The sequence below is a fragment of the Meleagris gallopavo genome, chromosome Z (genome assembly GCF_000146605.3).
Source record: "Meleagris gallopavo isolate NT-WF06-2002-E0010 breed Aviagen turkey brand Nicholas breeding stock chromosome Z, Turkey_5.1, whole genome shotgun sequence".
Taxonomy (NCBI): domain Eukaryota; kingdom Metazoa; phylum Chordata; class Aves; order Galliformes; family Phasianidae; genus Meleagris; species Meleagris gallopavo.
Genome location: NC_015041.2, coordinates 22,804,229 through 22,812,921, shown reverse-complemented (window position 1 = coordinate 22,812,921; position 8,693 = coordinate 22,804,229). Strand labels below are relative to the sequence as shown.

The window sequence follows — 8,693 nt, the reverse complement described above, 5'->3', positions numbered from 1 at the left end:
ACTAAATTTTACATTTTAAATTCTGTTAAAGTAGAGCAAAAAAAAGGAAGTTATCTGAATTATCACACTGCTGGGCCACGCCATCCTGCTTCAGGAAAGGCCCAGAAGCTAAAGAAAAAAAAAAAACAAGTAAAAAAAGATTTAAAAGAACACTGTTCTTACCCTGATTTCTATCTGAGATTTCTTAAGAGGAGAGGCTGAGCAACAACATTCCCATTTAAAACCTGAATATTCTGAAAACGTGGTGTATTTTACTGAACTCAGCACATCAAAATGGATCACTCAGACTGATGTTTTACATGCAACAGGAAGCCCATCATCATCTATCATATCTAGCAATATGTGATCCAAATTCGCATGGAAGGCAGTTCTTATAGCAAAATGGATCAAAACCTCTGACAAACGTAACTGTTAACTTCTTGTATTTCTGCATATAAAGCATTACGTTTGGATGTAACTGCCACTACATTTCTAAGGCTGTATTAAAGCAATTAAAGTTCTAAGCTGTGGAACAGCAAACAGGTTACAAAACCACCTTTTTAACTTGGAGATTAGATGTGCTTGGAGTCTCTGAAGTACAACCAGCTCTTACCATTGTATTTACACAGAACAATGTGGGACTTTTAAGTATTAGCTCAAAGAAAAACAGTCTGGAAGGAAACTATTTCAAAAGTCCTGCGTAGCTCACAGACACTCTTTCACTTTATTATTCTTCAACTTCTAAGCTGTCTCAGCTCTGCAAAACCCATTAGACGCTAGGATCAGGCAAACCACGCTTCTATTACAATTTCCTCTCATCTCTCCAATGGACCTTATGGATGGATTTGCTCTTTATGATGAGATCCAGTTTCCTCTAGCATAGCATTTAGTGTTATTTGGAACAGACCCTGACAACTCATCCAGTTTCTAGTTGTCATTCCAGAAGAGTATGAATAAGCTGCAGGTTCTGGGTTTGAGCCCAATGTGAATGTTCCAAGTATCCTTTGGGATCTAAGATGGCAAAAGATGCCATGTTAACCAACTTGATACTAAATTTAGGGTCTTTTTTTAATGAGCTCACTATTTATGAAATAGGGAGTATTTGCCATTTTGCACAAGTAACATGCAGCCATGCAGCCACAGAGTCCAGCTGACTATATTAAGCACGTTCTGCCATCACACGTCACAATATGCTGTAAAAGTCTTTTATCAAAGAAAAGCAAATGAAGAAAATTTGAAATCAGTTCATCAAGGACAAATGCAGTACCTTGCACCTGTGACAAAACAAATCCATGTACTAATACAGAATGGGGATCAAATACCTAGGAAGTAGGTCTGTGGAGCTAAAGACAACTTCTGGTCCTGCTTGATCAACGAGAATAAATCAGCAACACACCCTTTGACAAATGCTAACTGCATAATGGGCTGTATCAGCAGAAGTACTGAGTGGATAAAGGCAAGCAGTTATCACCAGCTACTCACCCTCTACTTGTGAAGCTACATTTTAGACACCGTGATTTTAGGTTTCCCAGCACAAAAAAACATACAAACAGTGGGAAATCCAACTGAAAACCACAAGATGGTATGTCAGAACACAGTGGGAGACCCAAAGAGATGAGTATGTTTAACTTGGGAAAAGGAAGAATGTATATGCTGCCTCCTACTACCCACGATCTGCAATGGTTGTTTCAGGGAAAACAAAGCCAGATTCTTTACATAGAGAGGTGCACAAGGAAAGGACGAGAAGCGCTGCCATAACAACTCAGGAAATTTCTATACAGACAAAAAGAAATAATGTGTCTGCAAAAATGATCAAACACTGGGATACGTTGCCTAGAAAGACTGAATTTCCATCCTTAGAAACCCTGAAAGCACAGCTGAACAAGGGCCAGAGCAACTCGATCTAAAGCTGAAGTTAGCCCTGTTTTTAGCAAATCATTGCACCAGATGCCTCCAGAGGTCCCTTTGTTCTAAATAACTGTTTTAAATGCAATATGCATTTACTTTAGAACTTTACTTGTTCTATTAAGGTATTTCTAGCATCCTGCACTTCCTGGAACAGGCTGGGATCATCCGACTCTAGCAGTGGCTTTTGCTCAAAAAGTTTTCCATCATCCAAATCAGATGTAGGTTTCCAAATCATTTGCTCCTTAGTCACAACATCAACCAGTCCTCTGAAGGTTTTGGCTTCCCCAATGGGCAACTGCAAGTAGAACAGAAATTTTAGAGAGTTAAAAGAAAATAATAAAGGTGTTCAATTCAAAAGAAATGCAGGTAAATTTCTAAGCTTACCTGTAAAAGCAAAGGTTTTGTCTTCAACTTTTGTTTGATACTCTCAACAGCATATGTAAAACTATATTAAAACAACAGATATTGTTACAATAAATTTAATGATAAAGTAAAAAAAAGTTTACTCTTATTTGTTGTAAAAAGTACTTCCACAATTACACAACATACGTAACCAAACAATGAAAGATGTGTACAGTACATATTATCATAAATTACTAGTTCTGTGCTCAACAGAACAGCTTCAATTTGACCAGAAACATTCTCTTATGAGGCTTTTAACAGTGATTAAAACAACTGTATGAATACCTTGCCCTATTTTTGTCCATCTTGTTCAAAAAGCAGATTCGTGGTATCTGATGTTTGTCTGCTTGTCTCCACACTGTCAGAGTTTGGGCCTACACAAAAAGGCAAAATGGTAACATTAGTATTGACAGAGGAACTATATATACATTTCCTAAGACAAGAAGTCAAACATCTTTCCTTCATCTTGTATTCCTGCTGCTAAGAGATTGAGCTCAGAGTAGAGAAGGGAACTGTGCTGAATGCGTTGTGACAAGCCCTTATCTATCCACACAGAGGAGCTCCACAAGCAGCTCTGTCGCAGCTCTTCCTTCATCTGTTGTCTTTCCTCCACTAAGGGCATAGAGCAAAGAGAACATGGAGAGAAGACAAGCACTACATGGGATCTACAATCTGGATCTACAATTCTGGGCAGTAAGAAACCGGATGAGGTTCAACAAAAGCAAGTGTAGGGTCTTACACCTAGGGAGGAATAATTGCATGCACCAATACAGGCTGGGGGATGAGCTGCTGGAGAGGAGCTCTGCAGAGAGGGACCTGGGCGTCCTGGTGGACGACAGGTTGGCCATGAGCCAGCAGTGTGCCCTCGTGGCCAAAAAAGGCCAATGGCATTCTGGGGTGCATTAAGAAGAGCGTGGCCAGCAGGTCGAGGGAGGTGATCCTCCCCCTCTACTCTGCCCTGGTAAGGCCTCATCTGGAGTACTGTGTCCAGTTCTGGGCTCCCCAGTACAAAAAAGGCAGAGATCTCTTGGAAAGAGTCCAGCGGAGGGCCACAAAGATGGTGAAGGGCCTGGAGCATCTCCCCTGTGAAGAAAGGTTAAGTGAACTGGGTCTGTTTAGCCTTGAGAAAAGAAGACTCAGAGGGGACCTGATCCAGGTTTATAAATATCTGAGGTGTGGCGGCCATAGTGGTGAGGCCAGTCTCTTTTCAGTGGTACATGAAGACAGGACGAGGGGAAACGGACATAAGCTGCAGCATAGGAAGTTTTGGCACGAATGTGCGTAAGAACTTCTTCACGGTGAGGGTGACGGAGCACTGGAACAGGCTGCCCAGGGAGGTTGTGGAGTCTCCTTCTCTGGAGATATTCAAGTCTCGCCTGGACGCCTACCTGTGCGACCTGGTGTAGGGAACCTGCTTTGGCAGAGGGGTTGGTCTCGATGATCTCTAGAGGTCCCTTCCAACCCCTACAATTCTGTGATTCTGTGATTCTGTGATACAATGAAGTTATTCACTGGAGTGTGGCAGCCTACACTTAAGGCTTAAGATATTGCCAAAACACTTATACATGTACTTCTAATGCTACACAGAGAACACGGCAAATTAGTGTGGTTAAGCTAATTATTTATATACTGCTGTGTCTTTTGTGAGGCTCATTTTCCACTGAATCTTAAAACAGGTATGCATGAAAATCAGTGCAGATTTAGAAAAAGTCTGCTATCAGCACATGGAAATAATACATTTCCTACAAATATTCAGAAAAAAAAACAGAACAAAACAAAACACAAGCAGCTCTAATTTTTTGTTGCTGATGGCTGTGGAGGGTTTCAGGCTCATATACAACACTAAGTAAATGCCTTCCAGTAGTATGTTAAAAATGTGACTAACACTGACCAAGAGTTCCCTCATCCTTTACCTAGCATACGTATTGAATTCAGTGTTCCACATGACATGTAACTTCTCTATGGAATTGAAGCACCAAGTCAAAGTCAAACACCAGCCTGGCTACACATTTTCTGCACTATGCCCCAGTGAGTTTATTAAACAGGGCACAGTGTGGGGAGGAGGGGTTAATTCTGGGTGAAAATTATTAATTTTTTACATGGAAGCAGGAAATAAGATGTGAACTGATGGCCATTTCTATCCACAGCTGGAGCTAGCCAGAAGCCTTCATATCAATCCGCATTTGATAAAAAAAGCTAAACAACAAAACAAAGCAGTAACCAAAGCAACAATAGATAACAGACTTTAGAGAGAACCCCGTTTATTTCTCCCTCATTACCATAGGAATTCCTATACACTTAAGGTAATAATTTCAGCTTCTTTTAAGTAATCTCGAAATAAAAAACGTTACCAGTCATTTTTACCTCGACACCAGCTGAAGCATCAAACACTGCTACTGCTCCATCCAGCACTCTCAAGCAACGTTCAACTTCCACTGTGAAGTCCACATGACCTACAAAACAATTGAAAAAACTCAAATTCATAACATGAATTACCATTATCATAACTCAAACAAGCAACATCAACAGATCATTACAACTTTTTTCTTTAATGTTTAAAAACATGTCACAATTACTGTCTTACCTTTCAGAGAACTACACCCTTAAGTCCTTGAAACACACAGGCTGTTCCTGAGCTAACCTTAAACAAGTCAGACCAGGCTGCAGAAAACACTAACTAGTCAAAGATCAACAGAACTCAGTGCAGGCTTATTTGCTGCAGCAATTCAACCAGCCAAATATCGCACTACATTCAGAACCTAAATTCAGCAATGCTTCACCTCATCTACTCTTTCAAATTATTACAGGAGTACCACTAATGCACAGTACCTGGGGTGTCAATCAGATTGATTCTGTAGTCCTTCCAGTCAAAAGTAACAGCAGCAGATTGAATGGTAATACCACGTTCTCGTTCTTGTACCATAAAATCTGTTACTGTGTCTCCATCATCAACATCTGTGAGCAAGAAAACAGGATTACAGATGGGTACATAAATAATTCAAAGACTGAAGCTGTCTTGAAATAAAGACAGAGAGAGATATTTGGAAATACTTCCCCTTTCGTAAATGATCAAGTTATGAAAACTACTCTAAGTCATGGAATTATAACATTGGCCCATACACCCAGGTTGCCAATGTAAGGAACAAATCATTTGTAAGTTGAAAACAAGCAATTCCAGCAACCTTCTTTTCATTTTTAATCAAAGAAATACACTGTGTAGAAACTTAAAAGTTAAGCAACACCATGAGAAACTTAAAAAATTACACCAAAGTCCAAAATCATGAATGAATGACACTTTTGAAATGACAGGCTGCACTCTTTGTATACAACCTGACATTTTAAAATTTAATAGTTGAAACTTAAAGATAGACTTCAGTTTAAAAAACTAAGAATTTTTATTATTTTTATTTTTAATAAAAAAGAGAGAAAGTCCCATAGTTTCAAATAAGCATACCACCAAGTTCAATCAGTCCCCAAGGCTCACAACTTCTAACATTCTCCTGTGTAGCAGAGGAAACGCCACTAAATTTAAAAAGGTCAAAGGTACCATAAATGAAGGCTGCTTTGATTTTCTCAGTCTTAAAAGATTGCAGTGAGAGTTGCTGCAGAAAGGAATTCTTCCTGTGGTAGGACTTAAAATACAGATTAGTTTTTGGTAATCTGGCCCCTTGACACATCAAAATGGATCCGGAGGAGCAGCTTTGCCAAAACAATCAGTGAACAATACATAAAACAAAACGAACTTCTGCGTAAGTGTTAAACAAATAACAAGGTATGAAAAACAAAAAGAAAAAAAAATGAATCAAGAAGCTCTCAACTGCTTTAGAATCACAAGTGCAACCACATTCAAACACAATAGAAAACAGATTGCAATTTCATTAAATTGAAGAACAACTTTTTAAACAAAATGTTCTATGCTAAAAATTGTACCATCAATCTCATTGCATGAGATTGCCACAATTGTCAAATCTCTCACAGCTATGGAAATAAAAATACATATATATTGCTAACCTCCAAGTGTTCTTATGTATCCAGAGTAATACAGCATTCTTTCCGTTGTTGTTGTTTTCCCTGCGTCAATATGGGCCATGATACCAATGTTACGGATTCTGCATAAAGCAAATACAGCCTTTACTGTGGCACTTTTTTTCCAGTGATTCCAATTTTTGGCATGAACAATTCACACTCACTAAGCATAGCACACAAGATGAACAGGGTTTTTTCCCCTGTCGCTTAACTGATACAATATACGTGCTGATTCTGAAGTATGACAGCACTGAAATGGTGAATTTTCTTCAAAATGGCAATACTCAATAGTTCTGGAACAGGTTCCCACACTTCACTTCTGTACCTGCTTAGCCTCATTCTGCACTCACATGCCCCCTCTATGGATGGAAACAGCCCCATCACCTTCTTGTATGTTCCAACCCCTAAATCCTGGTGACTAAAACAGTATCACAGAACCAGCAGTATCACAGAGGTTGTAAGCGACTTCTGGAGATCATACTCCCCAGCCCCTTGCTAAAGCAGGTTCCCTGGGGTAGGTTGCACAGGAAAGTGTCCAGGTGGGTTTTGAATACCTGCAGAGAAGGAGACTCTGCAGCCTCTCTAGACAACATGTTCCAATGCTCTGTCACCATCACAGTAAAGTTTTTCCTCTTGTTTGTATGGTACTTACTGTGCTGCAGTTTGTGCCTGCTGCCCCTCTGTCCTATTGCTGGGCACCGCTCAAAAGAGCCTGGCCCCATCCACTGACCATAAGATATTCGTAAGTGTTGATATTTATGTCCCAAATCTAGCATACAGCTTCATGAGAACTTGCATGAGATTTTGTTCAGACAGATCTTTTCTGAGGTATCTTGCCAAGAGGCTTCCAAGCAGCTCTTCTCACTGTAGGCTTGTGATTAGCTGCCATCATTATGATTAGCTGAATTAGCTGTCAAGAAGAGGCAGTCTTACAGGAACTGCACCCCTCATGCCATTTCTATCACAGCCCAGCCCCTAATTGCTTTGCCCTCATTAATAAGGACAATCATCATCTCTACAGCTAAACACAAGGAATACAGTGTTGCCCATGGTAGTGGCTGCATGCCAAGAAGCTCCTCCCCCTTATTTACCCATCAGCAAACACTGTGGACTTTCAGCTTCTCTGAGAGATCATTTTTCATTTCAACACTATCAAAAGACTCACATTTTTTTTCAGTCAAGATCTCCTTGACACTCACATTGCAACGTCAGAAAGTTGAAAATGAGGAAGTATGAACTGCAATTTAAAACATGTATTTAAGTAACACCAATAGCAACCGCCCTTGACATTGTACTACATCAGTTCCTCTCACTATCAGTTACATAGGGAGAATAAGCTACAATGACGTACCTGGATATATGAGGATTAATGACAGAACGCAGAGATTTAACATCTCCTGGAGACAAAGAAAACAAAAGACTTGCCAGACTGATCCCAACAAGAAATTATTGATTTTAACAAAATTAAGTGAATTAAGAAAACTCCTAAAAAGCTTATCTGAAACAAAGATTCAGAGCCACAACTCTTGAAAACTCCTAATTCTCACCCATCCCAAATTACTAAAGATATGTATTTCACTTTCAAAACATTTCTCAATCTCTTTCACACACAGAACTCTTCAGAGCTTGAACTTGGAAATAACAGGAAAAAAACAACACAAGGAAAAAAAAGTGTCATCAGATCAGTGAAATTTGGTGAACTCTGAAGAAGCAGTAACTAACCAGGCCACAATTCTCTTTCGTCCTAACTCTGCAAAGAAAAGAGAATGATGGTAACTTCAGACTTCCTTCTATTCAACCATAGATGTCTCTCTTTGCTTTTGTGCAACATGCTGGCTATCATCAATTAGCCAATGACCTATTAGTATTAATACTTCAGGCAACTGGACAGGGATTACTGCATCCTTCATAGCTAATCTGGCTTTTCCACCTGTTTTCCCTTTTTCTTATTTCCTAAATCCTTCTACTACAAAACCACTGAGAAAACAACAGCAATTCAAAACCATTCTTTCCTTGAACTTTTAACTCTGTGTTTCAAATGCCAAATGTTATCAATGAAACTTTGAAGGCAATTATACTCACTTCTAAGTAACTCCCACTAGTAAGTCATAAATTAAATTCAGAAGAATAAAAATACAATCTGAAAGCATACCGGATGGAGAGCTGTAGTTCCTTTCACTGCTGTTTTGCTGCGTCACACTTAGGACTATAACTTTTGGCTTCCTGAAACATGCATGCTGGCAATGGAAGGAAATAGAGAACACACAACTATCACAATAATGAACTAATAACCATAACTCATTATTAATTTGTAAGCATACAATCATAGAATCATAGAATGGCCTGGGTTGAAAAGGACCACAACGATCATCTAGTTT

General features: G+C 39.4%; 1 protein-coding gene across 1 annotated transcript; it reads right to left on the bottom strand.

Annotated features, from left to right (window-relative positions):
* Positions 1-680: 680 nt before the first annotated feature.
* LOC104914977 (ribosome-releasing factor 2, mitochondrial-like) lies at positions 681-8,642 on the bottom strand. Its single transcript, XM_019610198.2, has 8 exons — positions 8,468-8,642; positions 7,667-7,712; positions 6,301-6,398; positions 5,119-5,244; positions 4,654-4,742; positions 2,575-2,663; positions 2,272-2,332; positions 681-2,182 (listed from the first exon to the last, which is right to left on the bottom strand). The coding sequence occupies exons 1-8, from the start codon at positions 8,640-8,642 to the stop codon at positions 1,985-1,987; spliced, it is 882 nt and encodes a 293-aa protein (XP_019465743.1). The 3' UTR covers positions 681-1,984.
* Between the last annotated feature and the right edge of the window lie 51 nt (positions 8,643-8,693).

What these genes read in the sequence shown, in the direction of transcription:
- LOC104914977 (XM_019610198.2), bottom strand. Translation starts at nt 8,642, where the DNA reads ATGATTGTATGCTTACAAATTAATAATGAGTTATGGTTATTAGTTCAT. An exon ending in GAACTACAGCTCTCCATCCG is followed by an intron (nt 7,713 to 8,467) that starts GTATGCTTTCAG and finishes CTTTGTCTCCAG; the next exon opens with GAGATGTTAAATCTCTGCGT. An exon ending in ATGGACAAAAATAGGGCAAG is followed by an intron (nt 2,333 to 2,574) that starts GTATTCATACAG and finishes GTTTTAATATAG; the next exon opens with TTTTACATATGCTGTTGAGA.